General features: G+C 45.6%; 1 protein-coding gene across 5 annotated transcripts in view; it reads right to left on the bottom strand.

Annotated features, from left to right (window-relative positions):
* The window catches only part of LOC126419777 (afadin), a 1,120,405-nt gene that overhangs the window by 319,555 nt on the left and 778,582 nt on the right, over positions 1–22,268 (bottom strand). The window contains exon 1 of one of the 5 annotated variants that reach the window (XM_050086954.1): positions 19,698–19,779. The exons of the other annotated variants lie outside the window; for them this stretch is intronic. Coding sequence (XP_049942911.1) covers positions 19,698–19,719 — 22 coding nt within the window. The 5' untranslated portion in view covers positions 19,720–19,779. Of the gene's footprint in view, positions 1–19,697; positions 19,780–22,268 lie in introns of those variants that run through there. 5 annotated transcript variants of the gene reach the window in all.

Raw genomic sequence — 22,268 nt, 5'->3', positions numbered from 1 at the left:
CTCTATTTTTTTAGCAAGTAGCCCTATAAACACATTTCATTGTCTGTTTACTTTCAGGAAATATAGAGCATCTCATATCAAGGTATGCATAATACAGATATTACATGAACTTTCGCTTTCAGGCTTTTCACTGAGAAGTAAGATATGCCATCAGCTGCATCATTAAGTTAACAGTTTTCACAGGCCAATATCTCTTTAGATACAATGGCGCCCAAAACTAAAGGACGAAAGTAACTTTCGCAAGATGTGTCACTAAGTAACACAACTCGATGAAACTCGAATCATACTATAAAGAACTGCTACAGTATGGTACAGAAGGTAACTGGAAGGAATACCCAGTGAGTCAACAAAACTGACACTTTTACTGAAACGCAATAATTACAGTGAAGTCTCCGCGATTCATGATGATCCTCTGGATATTACAGAAGGCGGCACAGACTTGTTAATACGGCAGGTGATCACCGCAGACGGCCATGTGTGCTCTGCGCGTGCTCCCATGCTGTTCATAATGTAGGGAAACGATGGGGGAGACCCGCACCCGCCGTACTAGGCAAAGTCCCAGTGGAGGTGGTTTGCCATTGCCTTCCTCCGACCGTAATGGGGATGGATGAATAATGATGATGATGATGACACAACAACAACAAGCAGTCATCTCGACGCAGGTGAAAATCCCTGACCCGCCGGGAATCGAACCGGGGCCCCGTGCTCGGGAAGCGAGAACGCTACCGCGAGACCACGTGCGGCAGACTTAATGTTGGTACGGAGTTCTTGTGGTAGGACGTTCCTTTCTCATCCAGTGCGGTTGGCCACTGCCTGACTGTCGTAGGTGTGTGAGGACGTACTGCAATTAGCTTCCTCAGCGCCCCCCCCCCCCCCCCCCCCACACACACACTGCTGGACGGGATTTACGTCGAGTGAACGGGCAGGCCAGTCCATTCGCCAAATACTCCTCGTTCCTAGAGCTCCTCCAACTGCGCTGTTCGATGCGGTCGTGCAGTCATCCATAAAAACCAAGTCAAGGTCGAACCCACCACTGAAAAGCCGCATATGGGAAATGAATACACTGTCACGATAAGGTTGAGCGGTGAGTGTACCGTGCTCAAACATCTGGATGTCAGTACACTAATGCAATAGTGTGTGTCCCCTCACCTTAACACCTTGACCACCAAAACGAACATGTTCAACGATGTTCTTGGGTGCATTATATACCCTTAGACGGCTAGAACACGCCATGTATTTCCTTCAGTTGCCTTCGGAACAATGCTGTAACTATTCTTTCCATGTATGGTCAAAGTTTCATAAGGTATGTTACTTGGCAGTGACACATCCTTACGTTGTGGACACCAGTGAAGTTGCCACCATCTTATATGCGGAAAGCTTGATCTGATAGCGAAATTTCAACCGGTACCTTGATGGGTGGAACATCAATACCACAAAATATGCACTATCGGCACTGGTGATGGTTACTTATTTCACGTTCTGAGCTGAAACAAAAAATTAAACCTGTTACACATAGATGCCTTTTTTGTCTTAATCTGCCAAAAAAGGGGAGCTATATTTATCACGCGAGATGTACGATATGAAGTCTCGTACCTTAGTAGTTTTACGCGGTCGTTATAGCCATAACCAGTTTCGAATCGTCGTCAGGGATTAGGGTCTATTACTTGCTGACTAATCTGGAGTTTATATTAAGCTATTTCACTGGTTTCTCACCACGGCACCAGAGAGGTACCATTGATTATTCAACAATGAAATTTGCCAAACAGCCGTACAACTGAGATGTTATTTTATTTTCGTTAACAGTTTCAGCAATTCATTACGCCATCTTCGGACCCCATATGCACGTCTCAAAAATAATCGATATTGGCATACTGGGGCTATATGTTTCTGGACGTCGAGAACTCGTAGCTTCCTTCTTAGACTTGACTGCCCTATCATTCTATTCCGCGGATGAACGGTGGGTCTCGCCAATGTGTTCGGGACTCGCCAGCTGCTAACCTTGGAGCGGGGTGGAAAGGATCACGAATATAAAATCCTATTCACCCAACAAGTCACTAATTCCTGCCTAACAATATATTTTTGTTCACGGCTGACACACATTCCCGTCCCTCCTGTATTTTATAGATTCACACCAGTCCATGCATAAGGTCTGTGGAACAGCGCAAGACCGTTCTTACTGATACGTCTAGTATATGACGGACGGAGATTACGTTCCAAGAGCAGTTGTGCTTCCTTGCTATCGATGGCTCTTAATGACTAGAAACCTGAGTGCAGTGTTCGAAGTGGAAGAAACCGTTTGGAATTTGATTGAGGAAGAAATCCTTACTGCCGTCATTTGGCTGCCAAGAGGAGGAGGGAAGGGGAGACTAAGTCATGGGTTTCTGTTTCTTCATCACCAGACTGCGTGCCAAAGTTCTAGATTATGGCCAAAATCTCTGCGAAGTGATCTTACCTGAAAAAAATGTTAATATTTACCAGCCGATATCTTTCAAGTAAAATGTCGCACCTGTACGGAATATACATAAGCGGGAAATCCGGATTCGAGTCTCGGTCCGGAACAAATTTTCATTGCCATCATTCCATTCTACAGTTGATGGTTGTCCATATTCGCAATCGCGAATGCACCCCTGTCGGAGGTTCGAGTCCTCCCTCGTGCATGAGCGTGTGTGTGTGTGTGTGTGTGTGTGTGTGTGTGTGTGTGTGTGTGTGTGTGTGTGTTTTGTCCTCAGCGTACGTTAGTTTAAGTTAGATTAAATAGTGCGTAAGCTTAGGGACCGGTGACCTCGGCAGTTTGGAACTTACCACAAAAGTACGCCACAAGGCTGCGTCAACCATTAACACTCTTCACATAATCACCTCAGCCACATACACTCATCAGATACACTTCTGTATCAATCATGTAGAAATTGTTTTAAGAGAAGAAAAGATATCTTATTTGTGTGTGTGTGTTTGCGCCTCCCCCTCCCCCAACCACCACCACACACACAAAATCGAATAGGCAAATAACACTCGCACGATTCCTTGTTCAGCAGTACGGATATGTGTTAGCCAAAGACTAATTCTCATTAGTCCTGTATGACTACGACAGAATATGTGTTGCTTATTTAATTTTTGTTACTATCTGACAGATGAGAAATGAGGGAGATGATTGCACCAACGACTGTGTTCCATCCTACGTTTAGTCAGTCGCGTCCTTCTTAACTGTGGCAGATGGCTAATTTGTATTTACGTGCCACTTGCAAGGTAGAAATGACTCTGCTATCATGTCGGTCGGTAGAGAACACGTAAAGGAATTTTATTAAAAGATAAAACATGTCGTTACGCGTTTCGAGCCTCAGCTCGGTGTCAGGCGAGCGTTCAGACCGTGCATTTACGTTAATGGGCGCTTGACGATGAGGTGACGCTCGAAACGCATATCGACACTTGTTACCTAGTAATAAAGCGCATATTACATTATGTAATGCCTGGTTTGTGATTGGTCCGGGAAAGAAAGTGCTGAAGCAGCGATGCGAAGTGATGTTTTTACAGGCGGCCGGCGCGGGAGGAGAATGAACACCCCATTAGCCAATTTCTGGAAATCGTTATGGGGGCAGGGGGTAGGGGTGAGGGGATGGGCCTCTCCTCTGCCTTGTTTCTGCGGAACCTGCCGCGCCGTCACGCGCCTTATCGATCCGCCCTGACAGCCTGCGTACTGACACTTCCAGACACGACGCCAAACGTCGGCCAGCTTTAACTTACTCCAGTCTCACAAGGTCATTTCTACAAGCTCTTTCCCACGGCAGAAGTGATTTCCTCCCGCTGCACAGTAGGCCCTACGGCTGTCACGGCTTCTGGGAAAATGCAGTCCACCCTTAAAGAAATCGCACACACGACGCTGGTGCGACCAATTCTAGGCAAATGATCCACTTGTATTTTAAATAATGAAAAACAGGAACTGTTACTTATTTGTTCATGCTTAGCATAAAGCGTTTCGAGAATTTATTTACATTTTCAAGCTTTTTTGTGATGTTTGCCGTGTGTTTCTCTGACTCTCTTGCAATGAATGTACTTGTCTTTCTGATGTTATGAAGTGTCGTACCTTCTCCATCACACACACGCACATTATCACTTACACTGTTTTTGTACTCCAAACATGCTGTCAGGTTTTCCCTCGGTCAGTAAGTGAATAAAATACGAAAAAGATAGAGGTATGACGCGCGAGATTAGCCGAGCGGTCTAGGGCGCTGCAGTCATGGACTGTGTGGCTGGTCCCGGCGGAGGTTCGAGTCCTCCCTCGGGCATGGGTGTGTGTGATTGTCCTTAGGTTAATTTAGGTTAAGTAGTGTGTAAGCTTAGGGACTGATGACCTTAGCAGTTAAGTCCCATAAGATTTCACACACATTTGAACATGTGAACAGATATAGGTATGACGTGCGCCTCACCACGCACTCTACAATGTTTTTCTCAGTATTTATATATATGTAGAGCAATACTGAACAGTACATTTATATTTTGAGATCGCACGTCCCGTAGGATTTTTGAGGATTCCAACTATCAAGGAGTAAAAGGAATTGTAAGAATTTGGGTAGACCCCGAAAAAGATCTCCTAACGCTCGCGCAAATGTGAAAAACACACAAAATCCAGTCTGAAACGAAGAGTGAGCGCCTGTTAATGAATGCTACAGGTAAGAGTTTAAAGTTCCGTCGATACCTAGCTCTTTGGAGGCAGCGTAATGACAGTTGGTCAAGGACAGAAGCAGCAATCGACTTGGGTCTTGTTGAACGAATCCCCGCGATAATCTACAATTTAATGTAGGGTAGGCATGAAAGGAACAAAACTGGAATAAGGAGAGTTCGACCTCGAAAACAAATGGATTCTCCCGAATATTATGCGAAGGACTCAAAATTTCATGTCAGAGTGCTGTGGCCAAGCCTCTGGCTGGGCTGAAAGACGTCATGTTCAGATATATCACTTGTGGATTACTTTATTATTAATATGTTCAATTTATATGAAATTTCAAGTAAGATGTGTTCGCCTAAAATTTGATACTGGGGAACATGTGACTGAAGTCAGTAGAGTGGTAACAGTTTTCACAACTATTGCAGGCTAGTTAACGATAAATATTAATTCGCAGTTTGGTAGATAAAGTCAGAAGACATTCCTAATGTGGTTCGTATTATTTCATATGGAAAAGCAGTACGGTACTTAAAATTAGAAACTGTAGCCCTCCCCCGGTCCCGCACAAAGGAGAACTGAATAAGAAACGCGCCACTGGAGATAAAAGATCGGAGGGAATCGAAGTTCCACAAACAAGTCCGAAACGATTTATTTCAAGCTCAACGAAGCAAAAGCGATGAAACTCAGGTCTTCGTCAGAATGTGACACACGACAATACAAGCTCACACGGCACGCTGAACGAAAAATATACAGTAATGAAATTCATTCAGCTAAAATTCCTACACTCGTTAGCCTGAGTAAGAGCTCCGACGCCTCTCTCCAACAAGCTGCTTCTTCTTTTCCTCCTTTTCAAATGTTGTTACATTCAAAGGAGTGGCCAAGGGAGTAGAGAAACTTAACGGTACGCAACTAACAGAGAGTCAACGAAGTCAGACGGGAGAAAATTCAGCCGCCCGTGAAGTACAGCTGCAGAAACTTGGCGTATGGCGATGCTACCACCTCCTGCTGGCTTCTGCGCTGTACGGATACGAAAAGATAGGTAGGGGGAGGCTGCGAAGTACAATGGAGCGACGGTACGTCGCAGAAGCACTTTCTCACTCGCTTTTTCCGAAAGGTCACTGCTGGACACAGTATGGAAGAAGTCTGTTGAGTGCAGTGGAACGAAGCTGTTGCTAGATCAAGTCTTGTACAGCCGTTGCACTGCTGGATTATGAAATATTTTATCATCGCATACGACATTTTTAGTGATCAAATGACTCCATTGGAAAAATCGAGGATTCTGAAAGCACAGATAGTATGATGATGAACTCCCTCATTCCGTTTACGAGATCAAAAAGCGTATAACTAAAAAAGCTCAAGATAGTGCAGAGTTCTTCTGATTTCCGCAAAGCTTCGATACAGTTACAAATATTTAATAACTACGTGACAGGAATTCATAGCTCACAGAATTCAGAACTCTCAGTGGGAGGGCATTTCCAGAAGCTTAAGAGCGTTTTAGTACCTCAACGCAAAGTCATACAACCAATAATGATCTCCCAAGAGCGTACCCAGAACCTGACCTATGCGGGGCAGAACCTCGTCTATGTTCCACGGCGAGTGGAGCAGATGTTTTTAGTTTTCACAAATGGACGTGATTACACTTGTTACTAATCCGCATCACACTGCTACTGAATTTATACGTCTCTCTACAATATACTAACAAGAATTCTTTACAGAAGAATGGAAAAATTGGTAGAAGCCGACGGCGAGGAAGATCAGTTTCGATTCCGGAGAAATGTAGGAACACATAAGGCAATAGTGGCATTACGACTTCTATTAGAAGGTAGGTTAAGGAATGGCAAACCTACGTTTACAGTATTTGTAGACACGGAGATTGCTTTTGACAATGTTCACTGGAATACCCACTTTCAAATTCCAAAGGTGGGAGGGGTAAAATATAGGGAGCGGCCACAATCATGCATAAATTTTTTTCTGTCGTCGTCACACTTCATTAGTTCTTTTTTTTTTTTTTTTTTTACGCGTTTCGACTATCTGCAATCATCGGATCAAACACTTTAAAACACCTAGTATAAACATGTACTATTTGACGATATACACTGTATTGATGTTTTAAAGTATTTGATCCGATGATGGCAGCTACCCCAAATGCGAAAAAAAATTAAGAAGTAATGAAGTGTGACGACGACAGAAAAAATTTATGCACGATTTTGGCCGCTGACCCATACACGACGTCCTCTCTCCTATTTTATACTATAATTGTTATTACTGACTGAAAATTTGGACATTCCGGTGAACAGGCTATCGCCAGGGATGATGATGATGTTGTTGTTGATGTTTGTTGGTTAGCCCTATGTCAAGTTTTGAATGGCCGTATTCGACTACAAATGCCACATCGCAGCAAGCCGTCACGAAACTTAACATACGTTTTTTGATGGAATGCTAGGGCAACCGTCACTTCATCATTAATCCTTAAAAATATAATAAATACAGAATTTTATTATACATAATCATTCCTGGGAGCACAAGTTTACTAGCAGTGTGAGAATTTATTTGTATTAATGGTTGCAATAACAGCGCTGCAGAAGTTATGTATTTGTACTAGCCGCGTAGTTTTCGATGTTGGAATGAATGGTGGCTGGCACCAGAATGCGTGAACCGCGACAGCAAGGCTACAATCTACCGAAGGCCAAAGAGCGCTCTGCACCCAGGGGAAGAAAGAGTAACACACAAGGCTATTATGTACTAATAGTCACTTCTCGTCTCGTTTTAATCTCGAAAAGATCGATGAGCCAGGTGGGTTAAAAATACTTAAAGTTACCAGGGACTGAATAGGCGCAATATCTATAATTATTCGCAGTGAATATAAGTTTCTTGAGTGACAGCGGATGTGACTTGGGATTTGAAGTCTTCCGTCTGTTATTTTTAAGTGAAATTGACCACGCGATTCCGCGTTGCAATAATAATTGTTCAGAATTGGCTCTGGCTCTGAGCACTACGGGGCTTAACATCTGAGGTCATCAGTCCCTTAGAACTTAGAACTACTTAAGCCTAACTAACCTAAGGACATCACACACATCCATGCCCGAGGCAGGATTCGAACCTGCGACCGTAGCGGTCACGCGGTTCCAGACTGAAGCGCCTAGAACCGCACGGCCACACCGGCCGGCTCTTTAGAAGTACTAGAGTCTCCGCATATGTGTAACTTTAAATAGCTCTGAGCACTATGGGACTTAACATCTATGGACATCAGTCCCCTAGAACTTAGAACTACTTAAACCTAATTAACCTAAGGACATCACACAACACCCAGTCATCACGAGGCAGAGAAAATCCCTGACTCTGCCGGGAATCGAACCCGGGACCCCGTGAGTGGGAAGCGAGAACGCTACCGCACAACCACGAGCTGCCGACTGTGTAACTTTAATTAGATGTGAGCAGTTACGTGTTACTAACAAACTCCACGAAATAAGATGAGAACATTTCTATCAGGGCCATAATAACTATCAAGCATTCCGCATTATCAGGGGATTTATTTTATGCTCCTTTAGGTGACGCTGCACCTGGATCAGGTTTTACAATCCTTGCGTGTCCAGGGGTTCGGGAAGATTAGACAGTGAAGCTCACTTAATGGTACAAGTCTCAGTACTCATTCCGGATAGGCAGACCGCCACAATGTGAAATAAAGCGGTTCTCTTCCTCTTCTTATTACAAAACTCCTCACAAGATGTGACCCATAGTTCAAGATATTTCTTTAGCTCACCAATAAACAACTTCACATCCATAAACTGGCAGCAAACAATGTCACTGGCACGTTTAGGGCAGCAGTCGCTAGATTTGCGAACATGTGTGCACTATCCAATTCTCCAGCGACTGCTGCTTCATAGCCATCGAGTGCAAGAAGCGAAGCAATAGTATCGCTCGCAGCTTCATAGCACTGCTGGATCCACGGTCTGCCGTATGGATGGGGCTTATTTTAATCATTTCGCCATCTCGCTTCATTTCTGATTTTCAGTTTCGTGATTTTTCTATTTAACATACGCAAAAAAGTGTTTCTTACGTATACAAATGCCTGGCATCTGTGGTCGTTAAAAATATAAATAAAAACAAAAACGTAGCAAGTCACTACATTTAAAGTGTGTCGTTTTCAAATGGCGCGTTTGGAGGCTTTGCACTATCATCGGGCACCGGCTCCGGTATTTTGGAGAAATACACATGAACAAGACACTAGTGTTTAGGAACAATGCGCTTGAAAGGAATTACCACGTGATGATGGAGCAAAGCCTTTGAAACGCGCCGTAAAACGAACCACACACTTTAAATTTGGCGACTGGTTACGTTTTGTTTTTATTTATATTTTTAACCAATGTGGTTAGCATACAAGGTAGATCGAAAACATCGTGAATTCTGCAGAGCAGGAGGGAAGCGCCACAAATACGTGAGAGAGGTCAATCACCTTGAGATTTCATTTGGGTAGAACGCAGTGCGACGGTATGTTTGCAAGTTCTGACAAAGGGAACCGGTAGTAGGCAGCGCGGAACGGAGCTGAACTGAATGAGGTCGGGTATCTGGTGGAGCGGCGCATTGTTGACAGAAAGCGATCGAAGCAGGAAGGCGTAACCTTCAGGAGGAGAGCAGACGCAAACATGAGGCACTGTGTAAAGGTCACGGTGGAACCCGCAAAACACTGCCGGCCGGGCGCACAGCTCAGTTACCCCTGAGCTCAATTTCCACGCTCTGTCGTCAAATGGCGACACAGAATAATTGCAAGTCCGACTAAAACGTACCACGCGACACAGCGGTCACCGTGTAACTGATAAGCTTTTGACTTATGTTCGTAAAACAGGGGGGAAGATGGAATAAAATACAAGAAAAAGTTCGTTAAAATTGTAGAGGAAACTGAGAAACTTATTAATGAGGCCCTTCTCCATAGTAATTAACCCCGTCCACAACGTTTCGAAACTGGATTCATAAAAAACAGAAAATTTAAGAGTGTGGTTTTTAATGCGTCAGGTGCTCTACAGTCTCCCCTAACCACGTCGAACTGCTAAAAAGTCCGCCGCACATCACCTTCGCACCTTCTTCGGTCTTGTCAAACCACCACACCTGCACTTTGTCGTTTTGAGGTAGGATCTATTGATAACACCGCGTCTCATAACCCGTGAAGATTTTCTCCACAAAATAATCATCCACGTTTCACATTTCAGTCATGTCGTGGTAAGCGCCCACGTATCGTTGTTTTTGTTCGGATGTCAATGAGAGAGGGTCAAAATTTTGTACATACTTTTACCTTCTTAACGTTCTGGAGAATGCCTTAAACATTTGATTTACAAACGTTCAGTTCTATTCCGATTTGAGGCACAACTTTGCCTTACTACGGCCCCACGTCCACCACTACACGACCACTATATTATTGCACTCGCCCTCCGGTTGCCGTTGTCAGAAACATGCGGTGACGTTACAGTGTAAATAAGCGCAGTGGTGGATAAGGAAAGTGTATTGCACTGTGAATGACTTCAAGACAATTGTGCATATGGTATCAATGATTCAGCGTGTGTTTGTGAAATATCACGATATCCGCTCGCGATTACCCGACCAGAGCGCCCTCATACATTGGTGCTGTAATACTGTGATCGACTAAGACTTCACACTGCCCACTCGCGACCGTCTGTTCGAATGAACATCTGTTCATTACAGTTGTTAGTTTACGCTAGCACCATAGTTAATATGCTGACGTCGCTTATACGACAGGTGTACAATCAGTGTCGAAACTTTATTGTTTTCGTCCTTTTTCTAAAACAGAAAAGATGTGGACTGAGCTTCAATTGCTTTAGAATACTCTTGCCACGATGAAGCCTTGTTTCGGTTTCATGTCAGCACTAGCAGAGAATTAAACTTCCACGCACTTTCAAGCATTTTTGTACATTCATATTTTTTTTTTTTTTTACTTTTCATTCTCTGGGTGGAACGGGCTTTCCGTGTGATGACCCACACAGAAACAAGGACTGGTAGTGCGGCAGAGAAGTCCCAAATAGGAATACTTGAGAGTGGGTTTCCAGGTAAGTCTATGACTTGCTCGACAAGAGCAGTGCATCAATAGTGTATCTATGTTGAGAGCCTGTGAACGTTCCTGGAAAAACTGCTATTCTGTTTCGCTCACAGTGTATTCTTTGAACACTGCGCGGGTCAATTATTATAACTAATTGTCTAGCTATTAATTCGTACGTTTCTCACGAGCACTAATATACAACACCCATGTACCAGAGAGAGAGAGAGAGAGAGAGAGAGAGAGAGAGGTCTAACAGACACCAGCTCTCAGCAGCTGAGTGTGAAACGTATTCTGAAAATAGCCGCTGTTTGGTCCACACGTCAGTCGGTAGGAAACAACGTCTGAAACAAATGATCTCCCCGCTTTCCTTCACAGGCTGCATCCACTATCAGCACATTCTAGCGTGCCACTGCTCACATTGGTTCAAATGGCTCTGAGCACTATGAGATTTAACATCTGAGGTCATCAGTCCCCTAGAACTTAGAACTACTTAAACCTAACTAACCCAAAGACATCACACACGACCATGCCCGAGGCGGGATTCGAACATGCGACCGTAGCAGTCGCGCGGTTCCGGACTGAAGCGCCTACAACCGCTTGGCTACCGCGGCCGGCACTGCTCACATTCTAGCGTGCCACTGCTCATTGAAATGACAGCACTGCACACAAAGTAGTAAAAATAAGTGAAACACGTGTTCTGTTTTAGCGCTTATGTATCAGTCATGCCTTTCTCTAACTGAGAGACAACTCACCTGTAGACCATTTCTGCGCTGCTACAACCGCATATGACATTATTGCATCCATTGCGGCTTCACAGTCCGTACCTGCGCTTTACATCTACACACATTCATCGCAAGACACCATAACACTAATAGTCATTTCCTCTCTCTTCCGATCGAAAACAGAGACTAGAAGAAACGATGGTCTACATTCCTCCTTAAGGGCATTTAATTTCTCTTATCTTGCCCTCGCGGTCCTTACGCAAAATTTACACGGGTCTGAAGTATCTGGGGGCAACGGTCTTGTCGCAGTGGATGCACCGGTTCCCTTGAGATCACCGAAGTTAAGCGCTCTCGGAAGTGGTCGGCACACGGATGGGTGACCGTCCAGCCGCCATGCGCTGTTGCCAGTTTTCGGGGTGCACTCAGCCTCGTGATGCCAATTGAGGAGCTACTCGATCAAATAGTAGCAGCTCCGGTCGAAGAAAACCATCATCACGAGCGGGAGAGCGGTGTGCTGACCACACGCCCCTCCTATCCGCATCCTCAACTGAGGATGACACGGCGGTCGAATGGTCCCGATGGGCCACTTGTGGCCTAAAGACGGAGTACTAAAGTATCTGGACATCTGTTAGTGGACATTAATACGGAGTTTGTTCATCCATTACCTTTATGACGGCCTGAACTCCGCTGCAGACTCCTTCAGTGTAGTGTCTGAACGTCTGTGGAGGAATGGCAGCCCATTCTTCCTCAAGATCCGAAACCAGGAAAGATAGAGATGTTGGACGCTGGGGGTGCGGAGCGACGTTGTCACTGATCCCAAATGTGTTACTTTGAGTTCAAGTCGGACTCTGGGCACGTCAGTAAATCTCAGGAATGTTACTGGCCACAAACCACTGCTTTATCATAGGGAGAATTTTCAATCTAATACAATCATTGCTTGCGAACTGTTCCTCTACTATACGCAGTAAACAATGCTCTAAAATATTTTCACAGCATTCCGTATTTAGCGTTTCCTTAAGAACAATAAGGGGACCGCACTCTAACCAGGAAATACACCGGCGTACTGTAACAACACCTTTTCCGTGCTTCAGTGCTCGTACTATACATTGAAGCAGCTGACTTTCTCCAGACATTCGCCAAACCTAAGCCGTCCCATTGCATTGCTATACAGTATAGCGTGACTCGTCACTCCAATCACTCTTTTCTAGTCATCCGGTGTCCCTTAACACCACACCCAGCGTTGCTTAGCGTCGATAACAGAAATGTGGTCTTACAGGAGCTGCTCGACCATTCCACTCATTCTTTTTAACTCCCTTCACACAGCCACTGTGCTAGCTGGACTGCTGGTAGCACTTTGGAAAGCACGAATGACAGCTTCCGCTGATTAAACGGAATTTTTATAACCGCCCTCCGCAATGCTGGACGGTCGCTGTCTGTCAGTACCTAAGGCATGCCTGGTCTAGGTTTAGCTGTGATTGAAACTTCCTGGCAGATTAAAACTGTGCGCCGGACCGAGACTCGAACTCGAGACCTTTGCCTTTAGCGGGCAAATGCTCCACCATCTCAGCTACCCAAGCACGACTCCCGCACCGTCCTGACAGCTTTACTTCTGCCAGTACCTCGTCTGCTACCTTCCAAACTCCCAGCACTCCGCTGCAGACTGAAAATCTCATTCTTAGCTGTGATTGTTCCTCCACGTTTTCACCTCACCTCATTATCACACCACCAACAGTGTACTCCGACAGCTTTAGAACATTGATTCACTTGTTACTCAGATGACACCCAATGCCCACTCCACGTTCACTCACTCACTGAGCTCCCTGACACACTCGTTCTGCGGTTACTGACAACACATTACTTCCCGCCTCGTTTTACACCGGCGGGTCCGTCCCTCGTTACATGTCGTGGTGAACTACGCATTGTAACGCGGTTTACGGGTACTCTGAACAGGCAGTGTACGTTGGGGGCAGTAGAATTGTTTTGCAGTCAGCCGCAAATGCCGGTTTACAATTATCCCTCTAATCCCGAATGAAGAGCTTAATCCGCATTTCATTGTATCTTCACGAAAGTTTCAGCAACTGGTCGTTTATAAGATTGCCACAAGCTAGCAACTGAAACATGCGTATTTGAAAACACAATTGCGCGTCAAACAATAATTCTTAGCTTGCCAACACGCATAAAAAAGTTTAGCTGACAATAAAGTAAATCGTAAGAAGAACCCGAAGCGTTTATCGGTAGCCAACTCCTTCAATGCCATTGACGCATTTCTTGGCAGAGCCAACATAATTACTTACAGTTAATTGTATCTCATAATATGGATGGTCAATCGAGCGAGGAAGTGCAGTTATTAAGACATGGACATCATATTCAAGAGGACTGAGTTTACTCAGTCCAACCCTCCTGATTTAGATTTCCAATAGTTTACCTAAATCATTCGAGGCAAATGCCGTGATTGTACTTTCAGCAATGCCATGGCTGACCATCTGTCCCACTATCGTAAAAATCTATATTCTATGTGCATGTTCATCTGAGCTACATAAGCCGGCCGCTTTGGCCGAGCGGTTCTAGGCGCTTCAGTCTGGAACCACGCGACGCTACGGTCGCAGGTTCGAATCCTGCCTCGAGCATTGATGTGTGTGATGTCCTTAGGTTAGTTAGGTTTAAGTAGTTCTAAGTTCTAGGGGACGTGACCTCAGATGTTAAGTCCCATAGTGCTCAGAGCCATTTGAACCACTTTTTGAGCTACATATCCTCCTTGCATTATGGTCACATATCCTTTGGCGCAGTAATGCAATCTGTGTAAACAAGCCTCGCGGACTGTTATTGTTTTTAATAATGCTTGGCTGTAATAGCCTTGAAATTATTTTGTGAACTCTAATATTACGACACTTAAATTTTTATCGCACTTTTACTTATATGGACCTACGAAATGAACAATGTGTCTAATCTAAAGCCAAGCTCGTCGCGCCTATTTTGGCCCCTGGCACCTGTGCGCTGTGTAGTTGTGGACTTTTATTTAATGGCGCACGCAGCGCGGTCGCCACCCGCCCCACGGATTTGCTTGCCGGCTCGAACGCGGAGTAAGATGAACGCCAGCAGTGCCGACGAGCCTAGTAACGAGCAATTAAGCGCCTCCGCTTCATTAACCGAGATCCGCTGCAGTCCGCCAGCAAGTCAATTAAGACCTCGCCGTGTTGTAATTACTAGCGACATAACCCGTTACATAACGTCGCGGGACGGCTCAAGATGAAGAGCAAAGACGCAGGCGGGGGCCATCACGCACAGACGTGCTGTCTCCACCTAAGTACCACACTTTCTTAGGGTGTGTAGTAAATACCACTATATGCGTCACATCCATTGGCCTCAGCTTCAGTCCATTAAGAGCCACGGTATAAACAAAGATACATTTTGGACAATTAGCTTCTGTTATTTTCATCAACACAATCTAAGACGGAAAGGTATGCGTCGAGCGATATGGCGTATTGGTAATGATAATGGACTATGTAGCTGAATGGTTAGCGCGGCTGACTGTCACACGGAGGACTCGGGTTCGATTCCCGGTGCTACCAGGGAAATTTCTTTGTCAGATGGCTGGAATGAAGTGATCTCAGCCTCGTGATGCCAACCCACGTGATGCCAACAGGGGACCCATTTGACCGAGCAGTAGCGGTTCCAGGTCATGAAAACTAACAACGGCCGCGAGAGTCTCTCACCCCACGTCTCTTCACACCACATCCAATGATGTCATTGACAGAGGATGGCACAGCGGTCGTTGGGTACCGATAGGCCCATGAGGGCCTGTGGACAAAGTTAACGTTAATGGACTCGCTTTTAGGAGTGGGATTACAATCCCGGTCCAGCGACCGAGATGTAGCTTCTCCGTTGCTCCTCTAAACAGATTAACGTGAATGCTAGAGTGATTCCTCGAAAAATTTCGCTTTCACTTTACAGTTTACGTCGACAAAACTTTTATTCCCTAAAATGTCCAACGTAATGAAAATGTAGTAAATAGTAAGTGAACAATCTCAGAAAACTCTTTTGAGGTCCGTGCTGCCCAAGCAGTTTAAGCATCAGGAGGAGCGGGAATTCAAAGCCCGGACCTGCCATCTTGAGCTGTCATGTTGGTGGTCAGAGGAGTTCTACGACCTACGGCGACCGTGATGGTGAAAACTCCTGGGACTGTCGGTAAGGTACTTGAACGGGGAACGACTCCCACTCATTCACCGTACTGGGTAGATACCAGCTTAAAGAAGAACGTTCAAGGTTGTGATACGAGTCAACGTACTGTCTTCCTCCTATACACTGATCAGCCAGAAAAGTATGACCACCGACCTACCATCGAGCCGGCCGGGGTGACAGAGCGGTTCTACGCGCTACAGTCTGGAACCGCGCGACCGCTACGGTCGCAGGTTCGAATCCTGCCTCGGGCATGGATGTGTGTGATGTCCTTAGGTTAGTTAGGTTTAAGTAGTTCTAAGATCTAGGGGACTGGTGAACTCAGAAGTTAAGTCCCATAGTGCTCAGAGCCATTTTGAACCTACCATCGATATAAATCTGTCCAGGCAATAGCAGCGTGAGATAGCGAGGAATGAATGTCAGCCAGGCACACGCAAGGTGCATGTAGTCTCAGTGAGCGTACTGTCCGTGTGTAAAATGGGGAAGGCCCCGATTTATCAGAGTTTGACCGAGGGCGGATTGTGATGGTCCGGAGTCTAGGCACGAGTATTTTGGAAACTGCACGACTTGTCGGGTGTTCGAGGAGTACTGTAAAATGGCTGTAAGCACGATGGCATTTAACATCTGAGGTGATCAGTCCCCTAGACTTAGAACTACTTAAAGCTAACTAACCTAAGAACAGCACACACATCCATGCCCGAGGCAGGATTCGAACCTACGACCGTAGCAGCAGCGCGGTTCCTGACTGAAGTGCCTAGAACCGAACGGCCACAGAGGCCGGTTGAATGCTGTACTGAGTGTCTTTAACACGTGGCGAAGCCAAGGTGAAACCAGGTCCGGACGTCATGGAGTTGGGCGGCCACCCCTTGTTACAGATGTCGGATTCGTACGCCGAGACAGAGTGGTTAAACAGGACAGGCGGCGAACTGTGGTGGAACTAACGTCAGACTTTATGCTGGGCAGAGTACAAGTGTGTCTGAACACACAGGGCACAGAACACTCCTTACGATGGGCCAACGCAGCCGACGTCCCATGCACGTGCCAATGTTAACCCGACACTGGCAACTACGACTGAAATGGGCATGCGCCAATCGGCACTGGACGTTGGCGCAGTGGCAGAGTTGCATGGTCTTATGAATCCCAATGCCTTCTTCATCATGCCCATGCGAGGGCGCCAATCCGTCATCTTCCTGGGGAACGGCTTCTGCACTGCGGGACGGAGACAAGCTCGCCGCGGCTTTATTATGCTATGGGGAACATTCACTTGGGCACCCATGGGTCCAGTGGAGCTCATGCAAGGCACCAGGACGGCCAAGGAGTATCGTACACTGGTTGCAGATCAAGTACACTCCTTCGTGACGATCGCGGTTCCCGACGCCACAGACAGTTTTCAGCAAGATAATGCACCATGTCACAACGCCAAGAGTGTGAAGAAGTGATTCGAGGAACACAAGGACGAGTTCCAGTTGATGTGTTGGCCGCCAGCTCGCCAGATCTGAACCCGATCGAACACATCTGGGATGTGACTGAATGTGGCGTCAGAGCTCATCGCCCGCTCCCCGGTATTTCTGGGTATTAAGTGACTACTGTTTGCAGATGTGGTGCCAACTACCTCCAGCGATCGAACAAGACCTAACTGCTTCCATGTAACGACGCGTCGCCGCCGCTATCCGTGCCAAAGGCGGAAATACCGGCTATTAGGTAGGTGGTCATAACACTCCGGCTGATCAGCGTATATAGTTATTATGGCCGTTATATAACTATTACCATTCCCGAGTAAAAGTCAATAACTCCTGGATGATCAGTATTAACGCACACGAAATAAGACTGATGCAAGTGTTCGTATTACTGGATCCCGTAGCAAAGCAAGCAACAAATCGCAATGGATAATCTACAATTATGCTTAATCACAGAGTCTTTAGCCATGCACAGTTTACATATTTATTTAGAAACCTTACAGACTTCGAAAATGTATCTTAAGCCGTTGCAGTCGTTTTGTAAGAAACATCTGGCATGTGCGTTGCAGCACATGTCCGACCTGAAGTTCATTCCTTCTCAAATTTGTCGTTGTACACGAAAAAGCATTCTGAAGGCCACGTCTATACGGAGGCTAAATAGATGCACAGGTTACAATGGGCCAAGGACACTTACAAAAAAAAATTGAGATAATACATTCGCACACCCTGATTTCTAGATTGTGGACAGAGGAAGTTGCCAATGTGTGTATGTCTCTGCCGTCTAATATGGGTGAACAAGTGACCCAAGTTTTATAAAACATGCCTGTAACGAAAAGTTTGTCAATTTATATTGTTATCTTAATAAATTGCAAGGTGCTTTCTAACCTTTTAACACATGAACTGGAAAAAGCTGTATTACGACACAACACTTGTAGACGTCCCTATGTTGTCTGAACAGTTCAAAACATCGGAGCAATATTTCTTACGACGTGACAGTGTGCGAAGGAATTTCTCGTTGTATGGTTAGCATCCAAACGGCTGTTGTCGGTGATATTGAAGAATATATACAGTGTTTTAAAAATGGAAGTATGTACCTCTAATTTCAGGGTAAGTTACCATGAAATTAGTTGGAAAATGTATTCGATTCTCAAGTAAACATTGCCTCCTGTGAATTTTCAACGCCGACACACACACACACACACACACACACACACACACACACACACACACACACACACACACACACAAAGCGCGCGTACAAACACGCGTTGCTTCAGTATCCCGGCAGCCAAGTAATAAGTATTAACCACACAAAAACTCGACCAACAGTAGCTGCTCCGCTATCTTCAACAGTTTATGTAACACTTGGGGCGTCTAGTCTCTCTACGTGTATATATGATATTAATGCGAATTTGTCAATCTTCTGAAATAAGCCGGTAAATACCGTGGATAGGTAACCCTCAAGCTTGCATTCAGCACAGCTCGGTTCTGTCTCGGATTCGTTTTTCCGCATTGTACAGTAACACTTATACATACTAGAGTGTATAAGTTAAGTGCCGATGAGTTACTAAAGTTGCAGGTGCAAGGTACTCTGCCGTTGTTTTCGTTGTGCCGCTCTTACACTGCATTCATAAGCGAAACTGTCCAAATTGTTTGTTGTGTATCACTGGTAAAGTACAACTAACACCACCGGAAAGAGAAAGGCCAAACACAACCGAGCAGTACTGAATGCAACGGTAAGGGCGAAGAGGAAATTGGACATTACTGTTACCAACGGCCAGAAACGTTAGCGAATGGAAGAAAGCTGTTCACGAACAAGACGCGGGCGCAGTCTTATACCATCTACATTTGCATTGTTGTACAGATACTACAAATTCAAAGGTAAATGGGGATAAGAAAACAAACGACTGTTACGAGCCACGAGAGACCATAGGCCCCTTATATCAAAATACTCAGAAAATGTGTCTGAATAACCTCCGTAAAGTAGTTGGTAGCGCTCGCGTTCACCCCGTATAGTCTGTTTAGCTCGCCGCGGGCATTAACATAAATGATATACGCATGACAATACGGACACCTTTTCTCCATATTCTGGCCAAATAAGACAAGTGTTTCTCCTTTACGTTAACTACCATCGTGTGCAGAATGACTTTCACGAGTCATTTCTATTTTTAACATTAGAAATATGAGATACAAGCAATCGTGTTGGAAGAACATCCGCAACTGAGCATTACAGCAGAGGTCGAAAATACCGCTTCAATTGTAAATTTCTTTATTTTCACACGACAGGTTTCGGACTGTTCTAAGTCCATCTTCAGGTATCGTCGTTGTGCTGTGGTCCCCGAGCGCCGCGTGTACCGGGCGCGGTGCGCACCTGATGATGGGCTTTTAACAGTCAGAAACCGGTCGTGTGAAAATAAAGAAATTTACAACTGAAGCGGTATTTTCAACCTCTGCGAAATATGAGAGTAACAGTCGCTTAGTTCTACTGACACGTAAGAACAAGTGTCCTGGGAGAAATAATGTGGGACTTTCACGTGAACCGCGACAAAGACGAAAGCGAAACATTGAGGCGGCTCGTCGGATAGGCCCGTACAGTGTAAGGGAGATTGGCGAGGCAGCCGTGGCGAGCGAGCACTCACGTCTGATGCCCCAGTCCATCATGATGCCGGCCGGCCTCAGCGGGAGAGCAGCGTCGGTGTCGCCTGGCGTCGGCGTCGGAGTCTGCCCGCCGTCTGTGGCCGCGACGCCGCCGCCCGAGGCCTGCCGAGCGGCCGTGACGTCACCGCGCAAGCGTCCCGACGCCAAAGCCGTACCTGCCGACGCGACGCTTCGACCTCACTGTCCCCCAGAAGGCATGTACAGCACGCGGTCCGCTACCACAACATGCTCCGGCACGAAGTGGATGCCCTCCGCTCCCTAATCCTAGGATACGCTCTAAAACATACGCCTGTCAATAGCCTTAAAAGCACGTTGTACGAAAGCCGCCTGTTAAGTTTTCAGAGAAACAGTTGGAAAAAAAAATTCAGTGCAATTCGTTGTAGCGTTCCTCAATACAGGGTGGGTATAATTAAACTTCCGATGAGCCAGTGTAGGAGTGTAAACTACTTGCCGTGCGAGTACCCAGTACAGTATCCGGGAGGTTGGCGAGCCTGCGGTGGCGAGCGTGCACTCACATCTGATGCCCCAGTCCATCACGGTGCCGGCCAGCCTCAGAGGGAGAACAGCGTCAGCGTCGCCTGCCCCGGGTTTGAAGAACGTGACTCGGAAGTTCGAACTAACTGGCGATTTGGGAATTGCTCCTGGGAGAGGCTGAAGGCCACAAATTCATCGATGGCACTGAATATTCTTCAGTAATAATCCTGGCTGTGATCAGAAAGGGACGTATTGATCTTAGTCTTTTTCGTTCCACATCGTTCAATATTGGAAAAATCAGGGTGATCAACAGTCTCGGAATGTTCACGTAGTAGCGCAGTCTTTGGACATATCAGGAAGTGAAATGTGACTGAAGATTGGTAGCCAAAATGTGGGCATACATCGTACTGGTCTACTAACGATATGCGTGGGTTCGTTCAGTAGTATACCATCTTTTTCACATATGGTCTAGCAAGCCAGAAAGATTCTACTGAGTCCACCAATCCGTTTTCTTTCTTTCTTTTTTTTTCTCCCCCTGATTTCGTCGATGAGGGAAGGAAGATTAGAGTTTAACGTCCCGCTGGACGACTTCTGGCAAACAAATTGTTGCACACGTATCAAAATTAAATGTCCTCCGATCTAAAGCAGCTGTCGCGACGTATACAATGTGGCCAAAGAAGCACGTGATTATTTTCTTGGAAGTGCTAAGCGAACGAATTACTTTGGTCGGTTTCGGTTCACTTTGGAACAACAGAACAGTTGATTTCTCCTCAGTCTCAGACTCGTACGAATATATCCAAATTTAGCTTTCTGTTACGGCATTGTGTACACATCTAGAACTGCTCTGGTCACAAACTGCCACGAACTTGTTTCCGAGATTCATCCCAACTGCGCTGAATAGGTATTGTTCACAGTTAAATGCTAATACAGCCTTCTTATAAACCGAAGAATGCCGCTAACGCACGGTAACTGACATGACCAGCCTCTTCAGTCACGTAGTGCACGGCACAGACATTTACGGGGACAGCCACAGATTTCGTCCGTCGTTCACGAAATTCATCGCTAGCATAAGCATGACTATCACGGAAAGCAATAGTAAGCAGTTTTTTCTGAAGGTGATTGATTACCATTAGTTGAAAGATGCGTTTCGAGGCACAGTTGTTGAGTTATGTATTTCCGAAAAGCGAAGAAAATCATCCAACAAAAACCTTCGCGTGTAATTTCCATCTTTTACAACAGCGATTCTTTAAAAGCTCTCTATAGATAAACCACTGGGCCTATCTCCGAGTTACCACTGTTTTTGCAGCAACAAATGACCGTTGGAAAACCATAAAAATTTGACATTCTGGTTGCGTCATGTAGCGGTGGTTTGTAAAATCGTTTGGAAAGCGCGCCCCTTATCAGCATCTGGGGTCGATTTACACTGTTGTACTCTTTAAATAATGACTCCGACATACTTTATTACGATGAAAACACCACACCAAGAAAGGTGCTGTCTCAGTTTAGTATCACTTTATTTCATTTTATCTATTTTTTTTTACTCTTCCAACTAGCTGCCTACATTGCAGCCTACAAGCGTCACGAACATTTCACTACACTACCTTACATTTACTGCCACAGATGGCACGATGGGTGCCGAAAACCGACTATGCTGGCGGGACTACAACACAGGAATCCATCAGTATTCCCTATGACGCACATTGTGCAACGTGAAAGATGATTTTTCTGAATGCATAACGTTTATACTATTATTCACAAGTAGAGTCCACACCAGAAGCATTTCGTCACGGACCCTCCTAAATGACGTAACTGACACTAAGCCACAGATGGCCAACTCTGCTAATTCGCATCATACAACCTCAGTAGATTTTTAGTCAGTGTAATTCAGCCCCCCCCCCTCTCTCTCGTGTGTGTGTGTGTGTGTGTGTGTGTGTGTGTGTGTGTGTGTGTGTGTGTGTGTGTTCAAAAATGGCTCTGAGCACTATGGGACTTAGAATCGGAGGTCATCAGTCCCCTAGAACTTAGAACTACTTAAACCTAACTAACCTAAGCACATCACACACATCCATGCCCGAGGC

Source organism: Schistocerca serialis, chromosome 9, assembly GCF_023864345.2.
Source record: "Schistocerca serialis cubense isolate TAMUIC-IGC-003099 chromosome 9, iqSchSeri2.2, whole genome shotgun sequence".
NCBI classification, from domain to species: Eukaryota; Metazoa; Arthropoda; class Insecta; order Orthoptera; family Acrididae; genus Schistocerca; species Schistocerca serialis.
The sequence above is the reverse complement of the archived record's forward strand: the minus strand, read 5'-3'. Positions and strand labels throughout refer to the sequence as shown.